Source organism: Podarcis filfolensis, assembly GCF_964270895.1.
Source record: "Podarcis filfolensis genome assembly, chromosome: 1".
NCBI lineage: Eukaryota > Metazoa > Chordata > Lepidosauria > Squamata > Lacertidae > Podarcis > Podarcis filfolensis.
The window spans coordinates 49,504,708-49,527,542 of record NC_139604.1 but is presented as its reverse complement, the minus strand read 5'-3'; the positions used below and the strand labels follow the sequence as shown (position 1 = coordinate 49,527,542).

At 45.7% G+C, this 22,835-nt stretch overlaps 1 protein-coding gene and 1 long non-coding RNA gene across 3 annotated transcripts in view; both read left to right on the top strand.

Moving 5' to 3' along the window:
- Positions 1-17,063, top strand: part of MARCHF4 (membrane associated ring-CH-type finger 4) — a 113,895-nt gene extending 96,832 nt beyond the window's left edge. For both annotated transcript variants that reach the window (XM_083585773.1, XM_083585772.1), the window contains exons 3-4: positions 1,100-1,292; positions 12,851-17,063. In XM_083585773.1, the coding sequence (XP_083441899.1) occupies positions 1,100-1,292; positions 12,851-13,212 (555 nt within the window). In that variant the 3' untranslated portion in view covers positions 13,213-17,063. The remainder of the gene's footprint in view (positions 1-1,099; positions 1,293-12,850) is intronic.
- The window catches only part of LOC310749485, a 465,633-nt gene that overhangs the window by 344,652 nt on the left and 98,146 nt on the right, over positions 1-22,835 (top strand). The gene's annotated exons all lie outside the window — the stretch shown is intronic.

Below are 22,835 nucleotides of genomic sequence, written 5' to 3'. Positions count from 1 at the left end.
TAAGTTCCTGGTGTTAGTATATTTCACAATGTTGGTCCTCTGTAAATAATAATCACAGGGGCTCTGCACCTATTAAACAGCTATGGAAGAGCGAGAGTAGCACATTACAAAGTACTACAAAAAGTCATAGCCACAAGAGGCCTGGCCTCTTCAAGGATTTTGTAGGCATTTCCCTTTATATTTTATTTTTTAAAGTACAGTTCTGGGATTATTATTTTTTATCCCTTGTATAATGTCAATTTTTGTGTGACGTAAGTAAAAATGTACAAGGCAAAAATGAAATAATTTCTCTCTCTCTTTTGGAAACCTGGCCATTTCTTATCCCATCAAATGATTTTACACACACACACACACACACACTTATTTCTCTCTCTTTCTTTTTAATCTTTTTGACTCTGCCGTGAAAAGAAAAGAAAAGTGATCAGTTTAAGCTTAAAAGCATGGATATAGTGATGCACAGTTTGACCCTTAGGGCTATGGCTGCATCCCCATCTCCTGGGTACCATTAAAAAGCCCCTGCTTGGTCATGCACAGAGAGCCTCACACCCTTTATGCCACTCAGGATTGCTCCTTTCAAATTATGATGTACCCATGCCAACGTTACTCGTCTGTGCGCCATGGGCAAATGAATTTTACTGCCACCATGGCATGTTCCCATGCTAGTTTCTGCAAAACTAGGCATGACCAATATTGTGAGAAAATCATAAAAAAAGAATACCTAAGGTGTACTTAATCAATGCACCTACCCAACCCACTCGTAACAAAGCAGCCCATAAATGTTTTGAATGGCAGTGGGCTATGGTCAAACAGTAGAATAACAGAACAGAGAGCAGAACAGAGGCATGTGGCAGGATGTGATCCCATCTTTCTGATCTCCTGTTGCAGGCAGGCACAGGACTGCCCTTTTCTTCTGAAGTCTGCTGTCTAAAGAGCTGCTAGCCTCTGTTGCAAAAGTCCATGCGAAATGCTGTGGGGTGTTCATTGGTAGCCACTGGTACCACTAACTAAGGAATTAATTCTCTACATCTTCTGCTTACGCTTCTCTTTTCTTTGTTGACTTCCCCTCCCTCTTCCCCCCATCCCCGCTGCTGTCTTGCAGTGGCAAGCCATTTCTCTGACCGTCATTGAAAAGGTTCAGATAGCGGCCGCCATCTTGGGTTCCCTCTTCCTTATCGCCAGTATCTCGTGGCTCATCTGGTCCACCTTCAGTCCTTCTGCGAAATGGCAACGGCAAGACCTGCTCTTCCAGATCTGCTATGGAATGTATGGCTTCATGGACATTGTCTGTATAGGTGGGTGACTGGATCTCAGTACGAAATGTAGTAACCATAGGCAGTGCTTTTTTCTGGGGGGGAACGACACAGGGGTACGCAAACCCCTAAACATTTTGTGAATCTTTGTACTTTTGTCCACTTACTGTATTTATTTTTCCAGATTTGAACTATAAAATTGTAATTTTCTTGAGTCAAACTGAGAGTACCCTAAACATTTATTTTAGAAAAAAAAGCACTGACCATAGGAATTCATTTGTAAGAAGGAATTGAGTGGTAGCTTCTTTGCTTTTTTTGGGGGGGGGTGTCCAGAATGAAGTTTTGGTGCAACTCTTTTTGGACTCTTTTGCAGTTGGTGGGCTTTTCAGAAGCATCCAAAGTTATCCTGTTTCATATGTAGCATCGTAGCTGAAGTAGACTCAGTCACTAGTTGGATCCAGTAGGACAGCTCCTGTCCTTTGACCATTGTGGGTCATCTAAGAAATTCCCCCAGACAAAGACATATTTACGGTAAATCTCTGCAGTCAGTGGTGTCCAAACTTTTTTCAAAGAGGGCCAGATTTGATGAAGTGAAGGGCCGTGAGGGCTGCCCAAAGGGCCAACCAAAGTTGCTGAGCTTTTTTTAGGATTGAAGTTGTTGAGGTTTTCTTAGGATTTTACCCCAGGAAATAAACTGCCACGGGGGGGGGGGGGTGGATTAAACCAACCGGTGGGCCAGATTACACCCCCGAAATGGACTTTGGACGTGCTTGGTTTAGGCCCAACGTGGATATCCCCAGTGCCTTGCTAAAGATAACTGTTGATAACTATTTTGAATCTGATTCTTTGGAATTTATCATAACTGTTGATGTGATAAATTCCAAAGAATTAGATTCAAAATAGTTAAAATGCAAATCCGTTGTATTTGCTAACTCTTATGCATTAAAAATATGAGACAGAAACTTACTTTGTAGGTTTGCACATTTTGTTTTCTCAGATTATACTGTAAAATCTGATGTTTTAGATAGTGGAGTCTTGTTCAGAATTCAAACCTGCAAACCTAAGATTCATTTCAGTGACAATTTTAATGCTTTGAGAATCTGCATGTGCCAGCCCTGGTACTTGTTACCTAATTGAGGTGCTTGTCTATTCTGATCCCAAAATAATAAATTCCAGTATCCTCACACAAAAGAGAGAAAAATGGGGAACTGATGAGCATAATCAGTTGGCCTTTTGTGGGAGGCTTGCAACAGTGCCAGCCCACTACAAAGAAGAGAGGAAAACGAAGCCATTTCTAGGCAAAAAGAAACAGCCAGAAAAAGGAATGAAATGTTTGAAATAAATAAAACTTGGAGAAGGGAGGTTGATGAGGACAAGAAGCAGGTATTCCTCCTGATTTTGAAGGGTGTGCCACAAAGTGCTTGGGGGCTAGGACAGGACATGAAGGATACGAGAGAAACTTAACTGGGAACCACTGCATGGCTGGCGGTGATTTCTGAGTCTTTCCCAAGAACATTGGAGGAGAAGCTTTCTTTAATTGACAGTGTGCCATAAATGTTCAATAAGCCATGGTATGTGTGGGCATAAGGGGCAGTGAACTAGTAAAAATGAACAGGGTTTAAGTCAACAGTGGGTTTATTTGCAAGCCCTGGCATAGCTCACATGCTCTGTTGTGTAACTCTGACATTCTTACCACTCCCATTTCTGTGGTTCTCATGACCCACCACAATTGACCAACCACCACTCAGCAAACATTCCCTTGTATGGAGGGCAACAGATTTTTCCACTAGTCAGCTACAAGCTGGTATCTACTCCAATCCAACCATATTGTCCACTTTTCTCTTTTGGATTTGGAGACCACCTGCTCAGAGAGCAACCATATTTAATAAACAATATCAGCTTCCCTGCCAGCACACACCCTTTCCCTGCCACACCATCCCTTTTTACCCAGCTATGCAGGGGACAGGAAGAAGAAATCGTCTAAGTTCTCTTGCTTGGCTGCTGATGGGAACAGAGAACAGGTGGGTGGCTTGCAGTTGCCAGTAAGTAACATGATTAACATGGCTTTGGTAAAGCAGAAATTGTTGGCAGCAGCTGGAGCGCTCATCTGTCAGTGGAAGATAAGTATTCTATTTCCGTCCATGAAATGGATGCAAAACCAAGCAAAATATGCCAGTCCTTAATGAGGGGAGTGAAGAAAATGTTATGTTTAGATGGAAATCAGAGTGTGATTTCTCCGTTTCCCTTTCATGTGATTGTTGCATTGTAAATCTGATTGTTAGCTGGATGATAAATAGATAAAGTGGTATTCAACTACGTTCTGCTCAGAGCAGAGCCATTGAAATCAATGTGCCTAACTGAGTCATGTTCATTCATTTCAATGTGTCTGCTCTGAGTAAAACTTACTTGAATACCACCTGAAGTCTTCCCCCACACCCCAGTATATAGCTGCAGTGATAGGACAGACTTCATCTACTAAATTTCTGCTTATCGTGAAACGAAAGAGCACTGTCAGGGGAAAAATGTGGAGGGTGGAATGCATGAAACAGCAGAAAGTGTATTTTTGCATCTCTTGAAACAGCAACTTTTGCAATGAAAATAGAACCTCACAACAATTCGGCACCCTACCAGTTTGCACACAAAAAATGGGGGTGGATAGTCATGCTGCAGGGATATTGCGTTGCTTCAAGACGGCAGGCTGTGTTGATGTTAACAGCTCCTCCTCCTTTGGCATGGCTTATAACTGCTAGCAAACTGGCAGCCTAGAAACCTCGGGTAAGAACCTTTTAAAATGCATATTGCTGGATGAGTTCCCATGTACCGATTCTGCAACGCAGGAGCCCGCCCCTCCTGCGAAGCACTTAAAAGGAGATGGTATCAAAAGGAAGCACAGCCAGCCCTTATGAGAAAGAGGCATTGGGAGTTTGCTCATTAGTGACAAATTAACCAGAAAGCAGGTATGTGGGGAAATGGATCGAGGCTCCCTGCAATTCATGGACGCTGCAGGCATTTTCTAGCAGGTACCTGTGACAGTCGCGTAACTGTATTCCATACGGCCATCACAAAAGAGCTGAGTGTGTGTTGGGTCAGGGATGGGGAGTGGTCGGACACTGTCCTATTTTCCCAGCAGCAGAAGAATGCAGCTTGATGGCTGGGGAAATGTGATACCCCTTTGACAGAAGAGCAGTATATGGATTTCTCACCAGCCGTGGACATCAGCTGCACATTTATTGTTAAGAAAGGAAGACCCTTGCTGTTCTTATTTGTTTATTTAATCTAAAGCAACATTACTCACTTTGTAGGGCCAGAACAAGAGGCTGTTTTTGGATGAACAGGCTTGGATGAACAGGCTTGAAAGAAAACTATATAGGGAAATGACAGTTAGCACACGATTCCACCCCATAACATCTGGATGCAATAGCTGGCTTTCGAGTTATGAATTACCACACTTACTGTGACTTGATGCCCCTTCCCCTCTCTCTCTGCATGTTGGAGCCTAGGAAACCTAAGCCCTCTAGCACTTTAGGAGCATAGCAGGTAGCAGATCAGACTGATGGTTTGTCCATCCCAGAGCTGAGATTCCAGGGACTCAGACAGAGAACTCTTTCCCATTCCCTGCTACCAGATACTTCTGGCTAGAGATGGAACAGGGACCATGCAAAGGTGCTCTATGGTGGTGCTCTATGATTGAGCTGGAAATGGAGAAGAGACCCCAAATAAGTAAGAGGTAATTACGTTTGGAGAACCATTTTCTGTGCAAGGTATGCCATTTGTGTATGCAATACATATAGCCGGTCAAAAAAAACCCCACAAAAACCAATCTTCCAAACTCACACCACTGAGCTGAGCGATGATGACAGTTTGGAAGTTCACTGCACATTCCTGCAAGCACCTGGCCATTAATTAAATGGCAATTCAGATGCAGTTGTGTGTCTGGCTGCCTGTATCAGTGGAGGCTGCAATTAAGGAAGCTTGATCTTTGCAGATTCAAGTGGCGTTCAGGGTCAGCAGGGCTGGAAACCATTTCTCGTTGAACATCGGGAAGTGTCATCAGCTAATGAGAGAGGGAGGCCGGTGAGCAGCACGACTGGCCCGAGAGGGGCGCTGTGCATCACAAGACTTGATTTAACAGATGGCCCACACAGTGCTGTCACTCCATCCACCCACAGACCAACAGAGCTGCATACACAACAAGTGCGTCCCATGATTCGGTTTATTTCTTTTTGTTTTCCTGGCTGTGTCAGTTTACCTCATGCACAGCGGATGACTGAAATAGCAAAAGCGATTATGCAAATTGAGACTGAGGACTTGGAGGTGATGGAGGGGGTAGGCTCTTGGGGAATTTGTCCCTTTACAGTGGGCAGTTTGCGTTACTGAAATTGACACTGGCTGCAGGGTAAGTGCAGTAAACACTGCCAGTTCAGAAAGATATTTTTCCAAAACATTGGGGGTGGAAAATAGTTTTAAAGGTGGAATAAATAAATATGGAGCAAATAGGCTTTCCCCCCCCTACTCCATTACGTGACCTGATCAATTTCAATGTTTGACAGGGGATATACTGTACGTAAGTTGAATAACGGAAGATTAACATGGCTGGAGCACTTAGACTCCATATTGCTGCATGGCCAACTGTAGCACATTTTGTGTATGTGGTGATGTGAGCTGCTTGCCAGCCTTTACATTTCTATATTTTTCATGCATAAATATATGCACTAATGCGCGCGCACAGCTTCTTCATCAGATCCAGAGAGCCTTTAGCTCTTTGAAGAATCACTGTTTTGCATCTGAACAGCTGGGGAGATGAAATTATAAGCAGAGTCATTCATCTGCCACTCCCTCCACCAGCTGGCAATTTTTGTAGACATCACTGTTGCCTTGGAGAAGGGTTGAAGCTCAGTGTCAGATCACATGTTTTGCAGTGGAAGGTCCCACGTTCAATCCTTAGTCTCTCTAGGTAGGACTGGGAACCAATCCTGTGTGAAACCTTGGAAAACTTTTGGCACCCACTGTAGATATATGAGCCAATGGTCTGACTCGGTATAGGGCAGCACTATCAAGTATAGTAATTTAATTCACTGAAATTGTAAATGCTTGTATGCATTACTATGTATTTAATTTTAGCTGGTTGGTAACTGAATTCTAGAGAGATCTTTTGTGGTTGGGTAATGTTGGACACATGGGAAGCATTTAATGAAGGAGAGACGCCATTTTATGTGAAGCAAGATGACTGTGTCAGTGTCAGATCACATGTTTTGCAGTGGAAGGTCCCACGTTCAATCCTTAGTCTCTCTAGGTAGGACTGGGAACCAATCCTGTGTGAAACCACTGTGATGAATCCACTGTGAACACTGCTAAGTTGAATGGAATGTTGGAGTCATTCTTCTTTGCTTGAAAGAAAGAGAGCAAAGCTGCAGGAGAAGGTGAAAGTGGGAAACTCTCCTAGGAGCTGCAAGGCATGGCCTAACTGAGATACAGAAGAGATGAAAATACTGTTGTTTGGAAGTTAGAAGAAGAGACTGTAAGCCATTGCTTGGATGAGCATGTGACTGTAAATATTATGTTTTAATTCATCTATAACTATTAGTTTCTGAAGTGAAGTCTAGACATTGGTTTAATTTCCAAAGAAGGGTGTCAGTCATATATATGATCTGAGCTTTTTAGCTGTGTTTTTGCTGCCTTTACTTCAAAAAGGACTCAGGCACTCCGTTGCAAACCAGGAACCGCAGGCCTCCAGACTTTTCTGTAAGTCCGGCTGCTGACAGTCAAAGGAAGGCAGAGTTAGGCAGTCCATCCAGCAACCCCTCTGCACAATTGCAGGTAATAGAACAACAGATCAATAGCCAATTAAAACGGATATGTGGTGCTTGATCTTTTGTGGCTTGATGGGAAAGGAAATTAATGGGGGAGCTGCCTGTCGACGCTCACAATTCAGGATCTCCTGTCAGGACTAATGGCGACTTACTTTTAATGGTGCTGCCTGTTTCGACTGGGCATTGTTTAAAATGTGCCAGGCTGGAAGAACCTTTGGCACTTCCTTCTGCTATCCTTTATACGTCAGACGCAGGTAGGCAGAGAAAGAAGAGAATGATGCATACAGCAAAGATAAGAGCAACACTGAGGAAAAACCACACAAAAGCTGCATTTCTTTCTTGGACAAGACTGAATGGTGTTTATAACAACAAAACTTGTCCCAGTAGCTCTATAGCCCTCTCCATCCTAAAGCAGAAAATTGGCAGGGGCTTGTGTGGCAGTCTTGCCTTTGGCACCCCCATGCTGTCACCTGCTATACTCCTGAAAGGGCTTCAAGGATCTGAAAGAGCTTCTAAGCACATTCCGCTGAACATTTGTAGATGCATCCTCACAATCCAGAACCTTATGCTGTCAGGTTTCTGATCACAAGGAGGCAACAAGACTTGTCCAACTGAATGCACTTAGACACAACATTCAGACCTCCCTGCTCAGTCTGGGACAGTCAAGGGTCAAGTGGGTGTCCCTGGCCCACACAGGGATGTGTAGGGGGATCCAGTCATTCCACCCTACATCGCCGAAATTGGGCCTTTGCAATTGGATTTCATTTGCCGTGCTTGCGCTTTGCCTGACATTTTCCTCTCTCATGGAGAGGGTGTCCGCTTGCATCATGCCCAAAGGTCACTAGTAATGGCCTGGTCTGAGGTCAGCTGGCATCATCCTGAGGCAAAGACCTGCCAATCATGACATACCTCTTGGAGGCACTGCTCTCCCTTTTGTCCAAGTGAGCCACTTCTACCACAAAGCCATGATTGGGTCATCCATTGGCAATCCACCACATTATATCTGGTGTTGCACCAAACATTTCCCACTTGCTGGCATTATGATGCACCGAGTGGGTGTCCAAGAATCATAGAATCGTAGAATCGGAAGGGACCCCAAGGGCCATCCAGTCCAACCCCCTGCAATGCAGGAATCTCAGCTAAAGCATCCATGACAGATGGCCATCCAATCTCTGCTTTAAAGCATCCAAGGAAGGAGAGTCCACCACCTCCCGAGGGAGACCATTCCACTATTGAACAGCTCTTACTTTCAGAAAGTTTTTTTTTTAATGTTTAGTCAGAATCTCTTTTCTTGTAACTTGAAGCCATTGGTTCAAGTCTCATGGTGGAGTCCTTGGAGGCCACTCTCTCTCTCTCTCTCTCTCTGACTATATAATTTCATAAATATTAATGCAACAATAAGAGCTGCCATTGCTTTCAAATGCATCTTGAATGTGCTTGAGACTCACACCAAGGTTCAAAAGTCTGCTCTTCAATATATTCAATATGTAATTCAAAAAGGTAGTATGTTTTATTAAAAATCACCTCTTGTGCTTATTTATTATGTTTTTCTGCTGCACCTGTGCAGTTGAGTGAATTGATGAAACACTGCCAGAAGAGAAAAGAAAAGAAAAGCAATCTTGTTGTGATTGTATGTACAACTGTATAAATTTTAGTTTCGGGGGTAAGAAGGATTATTTCAGCAATGTGCAGGAGCAGACGTGCACATCAGTAAAACATCTCTTGATGCAATGATACGTACAGTCACATCTGCAATGTCACCTGCACATTTGTGCAGTGATGTGCCTTGGTAACGTAAATCTTTAGGTTTGTGAAAGCAAATAAGTACATAAATAAATAACAGTAAATAAACAAACAAATAGTAAAATGAATGATAAGTCTCTAGCACAACAAATCCACTTTAAAAAAAAGAACTGGACCTTTCATGGTTTGGAAGGGCATGGGGAAATGCATTGAAAAGTGTGGGTTTGATCAGTGACTAATGGAAAGATGTGTAAGAAAAGCCCCACAAGCCAATCAGAATAAATGCAAGGCAAGTGTTCATTGTTGTATAACCACCCCGTAAACAAATCAGAACAAATGCTCAATAAAGGCCAGATATTGTCAGATTTGTGCTAGCAAATCTGAGTGAATGCTCAATAAGTTGGTCATCTGGAGAGGCTGTTAATTAACCATATCAAACTGGTTCCAATAATATAAGAGCTCGGTTGGATGAGGCCAAAGGTCCATCTAGTCCAGAATCGTGTTGCCTGCAGTGGGCAGGCAATATCCCTGGGCAGCCCACAAGCAAGACATGAAAGCACTGGCTCCTACCCACTCCCACCTCCATTGGTCCTCAAAAAATGACATACTCAGTGACGTACTGCCTGAAGGTTGCATATAATCATCTTGACTAGTAGCCATTGATGGAGTCATTCTCCTTTGATGTAGTCATTGATTTAGTCATTCTCCATTGATGTAGCCATTGATGGAGTCATTCTCCATGAATGTGCCTGTTGTTGTTGTTTAGTTGTTTACTTGTGTCCGTCTCTTTGTGACCCCATGAACCAGAGCACGCCAGGCACTCCTGTCTTCCACTGAATGTGCCTAATCCCTGCTTAAAGCCAGTTATGACAGTGAATTCCACAGTTTCCCTTCTTCTCGTCTGTCCTGAATCGGTTCCCCACTAGTTTCATCCTAGCCATTATTTTAGCCTGTTGAACCACATAAAGACGTCATACCAAGAACCAGACAGGCTAAGGGCATATTGTGATTGTGTTAGAATTAAGTTAAAGGCAGCTTTCATTTTCATTTGTTCCAGTACAGCAGAACACAACACTACAGACATTTTAATGATGGCAATCCAACACAATGCTAAGCATACTTTAGCCCTTTGATTTCAATCGGCTTTAAGCATAATTAACTTTGTTAGATTGTGACTTTCAGATTTTCATCACAATTTGTTGAGTTCTATCCATTGAAACATGTGTATTGAAAATGTGTATTTCAAAGGTTAATTTACAAACTCCACCTATTTTTCTCTTGACACTTCATACTCAGGCCCAGACACTTAATTTTTATTTTTTTAAAACCCAAACACAATGTGTTTAAACCACATCTTTTCCTGCCAAGATACATTGAAGGGGCCTGATGGCAAATTCTGCATATTTTGTTGAGAAATGTAAATATGCACAGTTTGGAACTGACATGTATGCAGCACAGCGGGGAAGCAGGCTTCTGGAATGGAAGGGTTTAATTTCTGGCATCTTTGGTTGAAAAGTTCTCTACTTCCATACTTGAAAAGCTATTGGGCTTAATGGACCATTGATTTGATTCAGTAGAAGACATGTTCACATGTACCTCTGGTTACAAACTTAATTTGTTCTGGAGGTCCGTTCTTAACCTGAAACTGTTCTTAACCTGAGGTACCACTTTAGCTAATGGGGTCTCCCGCTGCCATCGTGCCGCCACACACGATTTCTGTTCTCAGCCTGAGGTAAACTTCTTAACCCGAGGTACTACTTCTGGGTTAGTGGAGTCTGTAACCCAAAATTTGTAACCCAAAGTTTGTCTGTAACCCAAAGTTTGTAACCCAAGGTGTTTGTAATCCAAGGTACCACTGTACTCAGTTATCCACACCTTAGAATAACATGAGAGATCCACATCCCTGTTCATTTTGCTTATTTACATATTTATTTACTTTCCTCTCATAGAATATCAGGGTAATGAAGAGAAATCCAAAAACGATTAAAAACAGTACAAAACAATAATTAAAATGACTGGCTACTCAAGAAAAAATTAAACAACCGCACAGAAAACGTTACACATCTGCATAACTCCAACTGACTCAAATTTATTTTGATGAAATCCTACAGCTTCTTGCAAATTACTCTCTGAGTCCCTCCTTGCTCTCTCCTCAGCTTTCTAAAGTTGCAGATGCATTTGCATTATTTCCATCTGCCCACCCAGTCCTCTGCTTGGTTCCTTTTTAATTTTACAGCTTCCTGAGCTCAATGCTGGGAAATCAATAAGTAATTTGGATCCCAGCAACTGCCAAGGAAAACAAACTTATTTTTGCACTTATAGTAAATATTTTGAAGCACAATTTATCTAGGAAAACAGGTGTACGGTTGATGCACTGGCCCATCCATCAACATCATTTTATTAATTGCATGGGATCATAAACACTTATAATTTACAAAGCAAAACAAACAGACTTTTTTAAAAAAAATCCTCTTGAATCAGCCTTCTCATTAATATTTGTGATAAGCTTTGAGGCTGAAATGAATTGAATTTTCCACATCTGACTCATGATCCAGTGAGGCAGACTCTTGAGGTCATATACTTGAACTTAAATAATTGAGGTCAGGATTCCTCACCAAACTTTTAAAAGAAATGTGAGGGTGCTGGCGTTCATTCTGCAATAAACATTTGACCTTCAGCATCAATATTTGACTCCCGCGATTGATTGTTGATCTTTGAAAACAAAGGGGTCTGCCAAATTGCAGATGTACTTGAGTCCACTTGGGCAAAGTGGAAGACCAGCAGATCATATGCATGTGTCCCTCTGAATCACAGTATAAGTTGTGTTTGGCAGCCAGCATACTATTTTTGCACTTGTCTCTTAATATTAGGTGTGGGAAAAGTTTGTGCTAAAGGCTTAAACCTGGGATGGGGTAACCTGTGACCTTTCGGATGTCGCTGGAGTACAACTCCCATCATCCCTAACAAATGCTCATGTTAGCCAGGGTGAGGCAGAGCAATAGCAGCAGCAGTTCTGGCAGCAGAGTCCATGCCACTTAGTGGGAGGGGTGAAGCAGCAGTGTGGAGGTCAGTAGAATCAATGCAATGCTCCTACTGATGGATCCATGGAGCCCTGACCTTGTTTTTGTCTCATCTCTCCTGGTAAACAGCTGCTGGAGTGGTCCAAAGGCCCATCTAGTCCAGCATCTCCTCACACAATAGCCCACCAGATGCCTGAGGCAGGCAACCAATCCAGTGCCCTCAACATAACATATAGTTCTGCTCTCTTTATAGACAGACTCAGCAAATATAATTCCACAAAGAAGGAATTCCTGGGTGCTTTGGACGCTCATTTCAGGCCATTCACAGGTCACAGCTATTTGTCAGAAGGTCTGTGCTCAAGAAGGCTGGTCGAGGTGGAGATTGGTCTGATCCAGACAGGCAATCCATACACTGTTGTTGGTCTTTTAAATCTGTTTATCATTTTAGAATGATGATGGGACTTGGAGCAGGCCATTCTCCCAAATATTAACACTTTGTGTTAAGCGGCAATGAGAGCAAGATGTGCCCCCTAAAGCTATATCAAAAAATGTTCATGGGGCATGTGTACCCTCCAACACTTTGAAGCCCAATCCGGGACACCTTCCTGGACACCATCTTCTTGTTTTTTTATTGCGAGAGTATGGCAGCCATTTTGGTCGACATGATCTCACGTGGTTTTGCACCCGCCCCCCCCCTTAAAAAAACAACAACCAGCCTTTTTTGGAGCACGGCGCTCTAAAACACATGTTTGGGAGCACCACACAAGATTGCCTCCCCGAAAAAGTGTTTTTTCAGGGGGAAATCGCACCGCAAAATCACGTGAGATTATGGCAACCAAAATGGCCCCCATTCTCTCACAATAAAAAACAGGATTTTCCATTTTTTTCTAGGATACTTGTGGGGTATGTACATGGAGTTGGCCCTAGGTGACTCTCAGAGGTGTGTGTGCAGTGATGATGAGTCAGTGAAAAATTAATAGATTCTCTTTTTTTTTCTCCTATCCACACACTCTTTTTTATTCTACAGGTCTAATAATCCATGAAGGACCCTCAGTTTACAGGATTTTTAAACGGTGGCAAGCAGTCAACCAACAGTGGAAAGTTCTGAACTATGACAAAACAAAGGACCTGGAGGATCAAAAAACAGGGACCAGGACCAACCAACGAACCTCTTCTCAGACTAACCATTCATCCTCCGCTGGTGGTGCCACTAGCAACTCTGCTCCAGCCGAGAGTGTGGCTCGGGGAGCTGGCCACACCACGGGCACCTTGTCTGACCACCACTGTGCTTATACCATCTTGCATATACTCAGCCACCTGAGGCCTCACGAACAGAGAAGCCACTCTAGCACAAACAGAGAGCTCGTCATGAGAGTCACGACGGTCTGAGCTAAAGGAATTAAGGAGGCCTTAATGCAACGCGGAGTGGCAGAGGAACTCACAAGCGGAGGGGGCACGGCGTGCCTTTCCCCCCACCCTCCACCCCCTTGTCCTCTGCAGCTGCACCAGGAGCACAATAGGCCTTTGGCCAGCCAAGATGGTGGCAGAGGCAGAGCTGCACACACAGCTGAGAGGCGGCTGAAGAGGTTCTGCAGTCGCTGGAAAGTACAACAAAGCAAGTGCAATACAGAACTACAAAAACTGAACTAGGGCAGAGGCTGGTGGGCTGAGGTGGGGTGGGGAGCAGAGAGGGACAGCTGGTCTTACCGCAAGGGAATGAATGGGTAAGTTTTTAAACACCCACGTAGATACGCAGACATTGAATAGGAAGGAAGCAAGGAAGCCAGAGTATTTTAAACTGTATTAACCATGGGGTTCAAGTATTTGAATGCATAAATTATTCTGTGGCCCTATGCTATTTTGTGTGACCACAGGGTGTTCAAGATGAAACAGCAGTCAGTTTATTGCTATTGTTATTTTATATGAGTAAAGACACTCTGCCCAGGTTTTTTTTAAAAAAAAACAACAAACAAACGTGCAACAGGTACAAATTCCTGATTTAGCTCCCTCCTCAAACACTACAATTTTTCAATGTTTTTGAGGGGAGGGCCAAATTCATTTGAGCCACAAACATTTGTAGGAATCAATGTCCAAAGCACAAGGTGGATGATTTATGCCAGCCTGGTTTTTTTAGACTACAACTCCCACCAGCCCCAATCAGTGCATCTGTGCTAGCTAGGGCTGATGGGAATTGTAGTCCAAAACATCTGGAGGGCACTAGGTAGGGGAAGATTTATGACATTTACCACTGAAAGAATTATTCGTGTGTTTTATTTGCAGATTTTTTCAAAATGGGATTGTCCCCTACTGAATTTCCTACTTGGCTTTTCCACCTCATTCTCCAGCACCTCTGTATCGGTGATTTCTCATAAGCCCCTGTGATTTTCCTGCTTTTAAATTTACTTCCTGTAATCTAGCTGCTCCTGGAAACAATCTCATCCACTTAGTTCAGGCATCCCCAACCTGCCGCCCTCAATATGTTTTGGCCTACAACTCCCATCATCCCTAGCTAACAGGACCAGTGGTCAGGGATGATGGGAATTGTAGTCCAAAACATCTGGAGGGCCGAAGGTTGAGGATACCTGTCTTAGGTATTAAGCCACAAAACTTTGCACTCAAAAAACAAATGGAAGTCCCAAGTCTAATCCACACTGTGGATTTAGGCTCCAATCCTATGCACATCTTTCTGGAAATAAGTCCCATTGAACACAGGGGGGTTAACTTCTCAGAAACATGTACAGGAGGAGCGCACTGTAAAACTGGTTGAATGGGTCCCTCTTTGCAAGGAACACTGGGAATTCTAGCAGTATGAGTCACACTAGAAATTGCTAAGAGAGACCTCATCACCCTGACCAAACAATTAACAGGATTCTTTGGGAGAAGCCACCATAATCACACTGGTATATTTGCCGGGTACCCGCTGAATAAATTTGAGAATACCGGTACACTCCCTTCTCCACAGGTACTTCCACAAGTAACACTAAATGCTGAAGTATCCCGGGTGAAGCTGCCTTATCTTACAGTGGATTATCATTATTGTCACTGTTATTTTTCGATCCACACAAATTGGCATATTCACCAGATTTGTGTACACTGAAGCAAATCTTTGAATGCTTGACATCTACCTAGATTGTGAGTCACCACAGCCTGAACACATCAGTAAAGCAGGGGTTGAATCAGGACGTGATGAATCACAATCTGGATACATGCAGAAGACCAGTTCAGCACCTGAATTCACCTGAATAATCAGCATGATTTCAGCTTGGGTTTTTTTAAATATATATATATGTCCCAAGATTGTGCCCCCTGCAGGAACCAAGGAAGCATAGGAGCCAACTCCCAGCAGCCGAGGTCCCTGTGCCCCCCCTAAACTATTTGAGGGAATGACACACTTAAAGGAGCTTGGCACAAAGTATTCCTTCATTGTTTCCTGTCTCATGGCCACTTTAGATGGTACTTGCTGCCACAAAAGTCCTGATTGTCCATGTTGGACATCATGGACCCTTAATACAATGCACCTTAGGCCATTCTCGTCCCCCGTTGTGGTGTCCCATGTGAAGCCAACCCTGGCCTATCCCTTGGGGTCTGGCCTGCACAGGTCCCATGTATAGAGTAAGGAGCAATGGAATAGTATCAGTTCCACTTCTCTTTCACAAGGACCAGTACAGTAGCATCCAAATGCAGGCAGCAGCCTGCAAACCTGGCTCACATCCTGGGAACCGTCATTTGTTGAGGATGCTGGAAACTGTAGCTCTGTGAGGGGTCTCCAAAGAACTCTCAGCACCCTGTTCTGGGGGTTCTTTAGTTGAGGGGACCATGATTGTTAAAGTTGTATGAGCGTGCTTGAAATGTGTGGGTGTGACCCTCGTCATTCTCGCCAGGTCAGTTGTAGGAACTCAGCAGGACATGGGATCAGTGTTTTCTGGATGTACCATCCGTTTTTCAGGGAACTTATCTTTCTAAGCACAATTGGTGACTCATCTGATACATATGAGGAATGCTGCCCAGAGAGGAAACCTTAAAGCTACTTTTGTTGGGAATATTTGCTTCCAAAGTGGAAAATCAAAACATATTCATTTACCTTTTGACTTTTCCTTTCCCACCAGTCCTCACCCTCTAATGATACTACCAGTCCTCCTGAGGTCCCCACTTCTGCCAGGAGAGAAAAAAACCACTCACCCATTGCTGATTTGCATATGTTTAATTGATTAACTCATTAAGCATATGGAGGTTGAGCACTGCCTAGCAAGCCTATAAGTTGTTAAGACCTTAATATTCCAGGTGAATAACAGTTACGGGTAGGGCAGCATCAGTGGCAGCAGGCTCTGTGTATTTATCAGCCACAAAAGCTACAGCCAGGGTTTTATTTTATTTTTTGACTAATATTTCTTACCCACCTTTTGCCCCAAGGTCCCAGGGTGGGTTACATGAACTAAAACAAAATCACCACGATAATACATAATAAGCATAAACCCATAAAACAATAAAAAATAAAAGCACAAAACGCTTAATGATACAGGAAGGACAACTAAAAAAAACCTATACCACACTTCCAAAGATTCAAGGTAAACAGGTGCTACTCTGAGTTCCATGCCTTTACCACTGGGAAAGGGAACCTGTTGCCTTCCAGGTGCTGTTGGCCTTTGGCTCCCATCATCCCTTGCCACAAGTTCCACATCCCTGACTTGAGTCAATAGAGATGTGACATAGGCTAAATGAAGAATGTTTTGGAGTTGAATGTGCAGCAGAGAGCCATAAACAATTTTATAAATTTATAAATGTTATATGCATTTTTCACTGCCAACTCTGCATCCTTGCATGATGCTTCTACTGATTCATTATCTCTTTCAGTCACTTTAAACCCTCTGGACATCAACTTGGGTAAAAAGTAGGGAAATTAAAATGACACCCCCACAAAAAACCCTTACACCATCAGGATGCCAAAAGGAGGGGGGAAACCAATTCAGATCTGTGACCTACTGATGATAATAATAATTTTAAAAATGTATTCTTGGCCACACAAAAATCAGGAAATTTTGCTGAGATGTTTTAGCCCAATATCAACAGAACTACTACCTACCTAAATCCACTGAAAACATTGCTTCAGTAATGGGTGGCACACAACAGCTTGTTGGGGGAGATATGAGCTTCTCCACCTCAGAACACTTTAGGTCAATTTGTACGTCTCAGAAGGAAGTGAAATTTTGCTTCTTCCCTAATAAATGAAATATGGACAACTACACAGAGTATGTGTGACTAGTGCTAATTAATTTATTGACAATATTGGAAAGCCTTTATTCATTGGAATTTCCTCCCGTACAATTTTGCTCCATTTTAGTCCCATCCAGAAAGCACAACATCAGCCAAGATGCCCATGTTTAATTTGCTTGAACCATTGGGGCAAAAAAACCCCACCCTAAATATGAGAGCGATAGATTATTGTATCTTAACAGTAACCCAGAACAGCTGCTATCATTGAGAAACCAAGGTAGAATCCTGATTTTGAAATGAAAATGGGGGCAGGTGGGTGAAGATGGAGTCCAGACCCTTCTCTCCCTGCCCCATGGCAGCCTCTCTCCTCTCAGCTGGGCTCAGTTCTGACACGGGAACCTAACTAAGGGGAAAGTACCTGGAACAGAGGCTGTAGGGAGTTATGCTGTGAGGGTGCCCCTTATCCACACTTTCTGCTTGCTGTTGAAAACCAGACTCTCTACCCCACCAGTTTCTAGCATGATTGCAACAGATCTGACTTTAAAGGTACAAATCAGCCTCCAATCACATCTCTTTTGACCCTTGAGTTTGACACAGGAGAGAACAATGCAGACTGGGCTGTCAACAGTTGTCTTTGTCTCACAACTGGAGAGGATCAGTTTCCTTTTTGACGGAGAGAAGTGTGCATCCAGTTTCATAGTTTGAACATGACTGGCCTAAGGGAATAGGAAGCAACCCATATTTGGGGTTTCTTGTGTTCTGATGGGTATTCCCTTTGAATATGGAAAGTGCAAAGGGGGGAAGGCAAGAGTTTTATTATGCAGTGCATAGTTCCAATCATTGGCGTCATGTGGAATCAGCCTTGAATTTTCCTGACATCTTGGAAATGGCATAGTCTACAAAAAGCTAATTGGCATAATCGGAACTGCTCATCATTGACTGGTATGTGGCATGACTGCAGACCAACGAAAACATTTCACAGGGAGTGTGGAAGGTACTGTCGATGAGCCCCACAGTTTGTCACCGAAGGCAGATTCAACATCTGTCAGGGATGCACAGGACTGGTGGCTTCTGCCTGTCACAATCCCACACTGCTCTTTTAAGAGCTGGACTAAAACATTAAATGTGGTTGCATGCATCTCCCCTTCTATGTTTCTTTGCTTGGTTTTAAGGAAAAACAGTCCCAGGTAGTGACCATTCTGTGTGGAGCTGTAGCAGAGGCCTGTGTAGCTCTTTCCCTTTAAAATGCTGCCCTCCCGCTTCACACACACAACCCCCTGATAGGGTTAAGAAGGGCTCCTTGAAAGAAGAAGTTGTGTTCGGTAGGGTTCAGAATCAGACATGAAGCACATGGATGCTGGAATAAGCACTAGGGCCACTGGGTGGCTATCCTGTCACCATCATTTAAAGCTGCCCACCACATTACACACATTTTTATATGAGTCAGATTCCAGATTCCATCCTACAAGCAGTCGGGTTGTTGTTTTTTAGCTGGAAGATAACCATCCTCGTGGCTTTAAGCACCCATCAGACGTAATATGAAGCTGGGTACCCTTCACATTATATGGGGTGGGGGGCAACATTTCCCTGAAGCTCGCAGACTGAAGAAGCCATAAGAACATCTTGTGATGGGAAGAAGAAGCAGGAGTTAATTGCAGATTCAGAGGTTTTTTCCCCTTTGGCTTCATTTCGATAGGGATTTTCTTTGTAGCCTTGAACATGTTTCCTACTCTTGGGAGCAGGGAGGGGGTGATGATACTCTAACTACCTCATGGGGCACTGTGAGAATCAGTGGTGAAGCACATCTGTTATATATTGAGTTGAATAGGATCCAAACTGCAGCAGTCTGATTGGTCCTAGAACAATAGGATTCAGAATGCAGCAGTCTGATTGGTCCTAGAACAATGCAGCAGTATGATTGGTTGGCAGGAACCACCCAATCATGCTCCAGATAGAAGTGAATCCACAACCTGATTGGCTTACAGTAGAATTCCGGAATTAGCCAATCATGTGCAGCCCATTGTGTAGGTAATGTATATAAAGCAGATACTTTGAGGGGACTTTCCTCCTCACCACTATGAGCTGAATAAAGAGCATGAAATCACTTTGCGACTCTGAGTATATTTCACTGGCGACGTAGGTGGGATCCTGCTGAGCTGACTGCCACACACAGCACCGCAGCACCACCACCTGCCGCACCGCTGCCTCGCACCGTGTATCGAGGCTTCAGCTCCGGGACACAAGGAACTCAGAATGGCAACCGACAGCAGCTTCTCGCCGTTCAACCCAGCATCTGGAGACTGGGAAGCGTACGCCTCCCGTTTCACCTTCCTCCTAGAAGCCAAAGGGGTCACCGATGAAGAAGACGCCAAGAAGAGGGCAATATTCTTCAGCGTCTGCGGAGAGGAGACGTTTGAAATCGCCCGGGCTCTCCTTGCGCCTGAAGACGTTGCTACTGTTCCATACAAAACAATAATGGAACAGCTGAAGGGGCACTTTTCGCCACAGCCCTCAGTGGTGGCTCGTCGAAATGCCTTCTACGCAAAGCGGCAAGCCCCTGGGGAAACCATAACTGGGTTTGTGACCTCTCTCCGCCAAGCTGCCCGGTTCTGCAACTTCTCAGAGCTAGAGAACATGCTTCATGACCGCCTCGTCGGTGGCCTGAAGGATGAGAAGCTGCAACGACACCTCTACGCTAAGAAGAACCTAACGTTCCAGGTCGCTCTGGAGGAGGCCCTGGCAACGGAAGCTGCCGAGAGGTCGACGCAAGAGGCACGGCCGAGCCAGCCGTCCCAACCGAGGGTCCACCACGAAGACCTCACCGACGACTCAGGATCCAACAGGGAGGAGGTGCACCGAGTACAGCAGCGCACTCAAGCAGCCCACATACCACAGCTGCCTCGACGAGAAGGAGGGAACTGCGCGAGCTGTGGAGAAAGTCACGAGAGGAGGACCTGCCGTTTCCGCAACGCAGAGTGCAGGCAGTGCAGAAAATTGGGACACATCGCCCGGGTGTGTCGGGCTCGGCCCACGCGACGCCAGGCATCAGATGACCAATCCAAGAGCCCCAGGTCCCGGGGCCCAACGCACCAAGGCAACTCGACGGAGCTCACGGACTTCCAGGTATACCAGTTGCCCCACCCCAACGTAGAGAAAATTTATGTGGAGGTACAGATAGAGGGGGCCCCATGCCGCATGGAGCTTGATACGGGTTCAACTCTATCCATAATCTCAGCAAGGATCTTAAGGAAACTGTGTCCTACTGGGGTCCCAAACTCAGGCCGGCCCCATTCACCCTCCGGGACTTCCAGAAACGTAAGTTCCCCACAATGGGGGTGGGGACCTTCAGGGTGCAATACCGAAGGCGGACGCGGCAACTGGACTTGCTTGTGGTCAAGGGCCCCTACATTAGCTTACTGGGATTGGCATGGTTTGGACCACTGGGGCTAGCCGTCACCGGGGTGAACCACACGAGCTTACAAGTGGACGTGGACGCCATATGCAAGGAATTTCCGGGGGGTTTCGATGGGAAATTGGGACAGTATACGGGCCCCCCCATTGCTCTACAACTTGACCCCGCAGTACGACCGGTCAGGCTCAAGGCCCGCCGGGTCCCGTTCACCCTGAAACCCCGTATAGACGAGGAATTGGACCGACTCGTGGAGCAAGGAGTGCTGGAGCCGGTGCCTAATGCCCCCTGGGAAACCGCAATCGTCACACCCGTCAAGCCTAATGGTTCGGTCTGCATCTGCGCAGACTACAAATGTACCATAAACAAGGCCCTCACAGCCCATGCATACCCAGTTCCAGTGGTCAGCCATGTCCTTGCCACCCTGGCTGGGTCGAAAATTTTTGGCAAGCTGGACTTGGCCCAAGCATATCAACAGCTGCCAGTAGATGAGGCCACAGCAGAGGCACAGACGATTGTGACGCACAGAGGAGCGTTCAGGGTAAAGCGGCTGCGATTCGGTGTCAGCGTGGCACCAGGCATATTCCAGAATCTAATGGGCTCTCTCCTTAAAGGGATTCCTGGTGTCACCCCCTTCTTCGATGATGTGTTGATTGCCGGGCCCACACCAGAGGAGTTTGAGGACCGCCTCCGCACCGTTCTGCACCGTTTCCAGACGGCGGGTCTCAAGGTGAAGCGGGAAAAATGTCTACTAGGAGTGCCTCAGGTGGACTTTCTGGGATTTATGGTGGACGCAGAAGGGGTCCACCCGACTGGGGACAAGGTACGGGCCATTTGTGATGCCCCAGCGCCCAAGAACAAGACTGAACTTCAGGCCTTCTTGGGACTATTGAACTTTTACCATTCCTTCCTTCCCCACAAGGCAGCGGTAGCGGAGCCCCTACACAGACTCCTGGACAAGTGGGCCCCTTGGGTGTGGGGCCAGCGCCAGGAGGCCGCATTCCAGGCAGTCAAGGACTTGCTTGTCTCAAACTCGGTCTTGGCACACTTCGACGAGAGGCTGCCGGTGGTGCTAGCATGCGACGCCTCACCCTATGGCATTGGCGCTGTCCTGGGACACCAACTCCCGGATGGAAGAGAGGTACTGGTGGCATACTTTTCCCAGACACTCAACGCAACCGAGCGGAACTACTCGCAAATCGACAAGGAGGGTCTGGCAATCGTGAAGGGAGTAAAAAAATTCCATGATTTCTTGTACGGGCGGCCCTTCACCGTGGTGACTGACCACAAGCCGTTGCTTGGCTTGTTTGCCCCCGAAAAGCAGACCCCCCAAGTGCTGTCTCCTCGCGTCCTCAGGTGGTCAATTTTCCTTGCCAGCTACCAGTATGCACTGATTCACCGCCCTGGGAAGGCGATGGGCCATGCGGACGCCCTCAGCAGGCTACCACTACCGGAAACAGGCCCCGACCCAGCACCTGCACAAGAGGTTATGAGCCTGGAGCTGCTTCCCGACCGCCCCATTCAGGCACAAGAAGTTGCACACCATTCCAAGAAAGATAGGGTCATCTCCCGGGTCCTGGACTGGGTATGGAGGGGATGGCCCAGCAGCAGCCCCGGGCCAGAATTCGCCGGCTACACAACCCGCAAACATGAACTGTCGGCCCACAAGGGGTGCCTGTTATGGGGAAGCAGGGTTGTTGTTCCCCAGCCCCTCCGCAAAAGGGTCCTCACAGCCCTACACGAGACACACCCAGGGGTAGTAAGAATGAAGGCCCTTGCCAGGAGTTATGTGCGGTGGCCGGGGATCGACGGAGAGATAGAGGCCTGGGTCAAACACTGCCAGGCCTGCCAAGAATCCCGCCCAGATCCCCCAAGGGCCCCAGTCCAGTCCTGGGAGTTTGCCCGAGCACCATGGTCACGCCTGCATGTGGACTTCGCTGGCCCCTTTCAGGGGAAAACATTCTTCATAGTGGTGGACTCCTACACCAAATGGCTGGAAGTCGCACTGGTACCGTCCACTTCTAAGTCTGCAGCCATCCGGGTACTACGCAGGCTGTTTGCAACCCACGGGCTCCCTGACACTCTCGTCTTAGACAACGGGACTGCATTTATGTCAGGAGAATTCCAGACCTTCACAGCGCAGAACGCCATCCGCCACATCCGTTCGGCGCCATTCCACCCTGCCACCAATGGCCAAGCAGAACGCATGGTGCGGACCACCAAGGACACCCTTCGCCGCATGACGCAAGGGGATTGGGAGTACCGCCTTGCCACATTCCTTCTAGCACAGCACAGCACCCCCAGCTCAACGACTGGCCGGAGCCCTACTGAACTACTAATGGGTCGGCGCCTTGCAATCAGATTGGACCGCCTTCACCCCGATAGAGCTCAG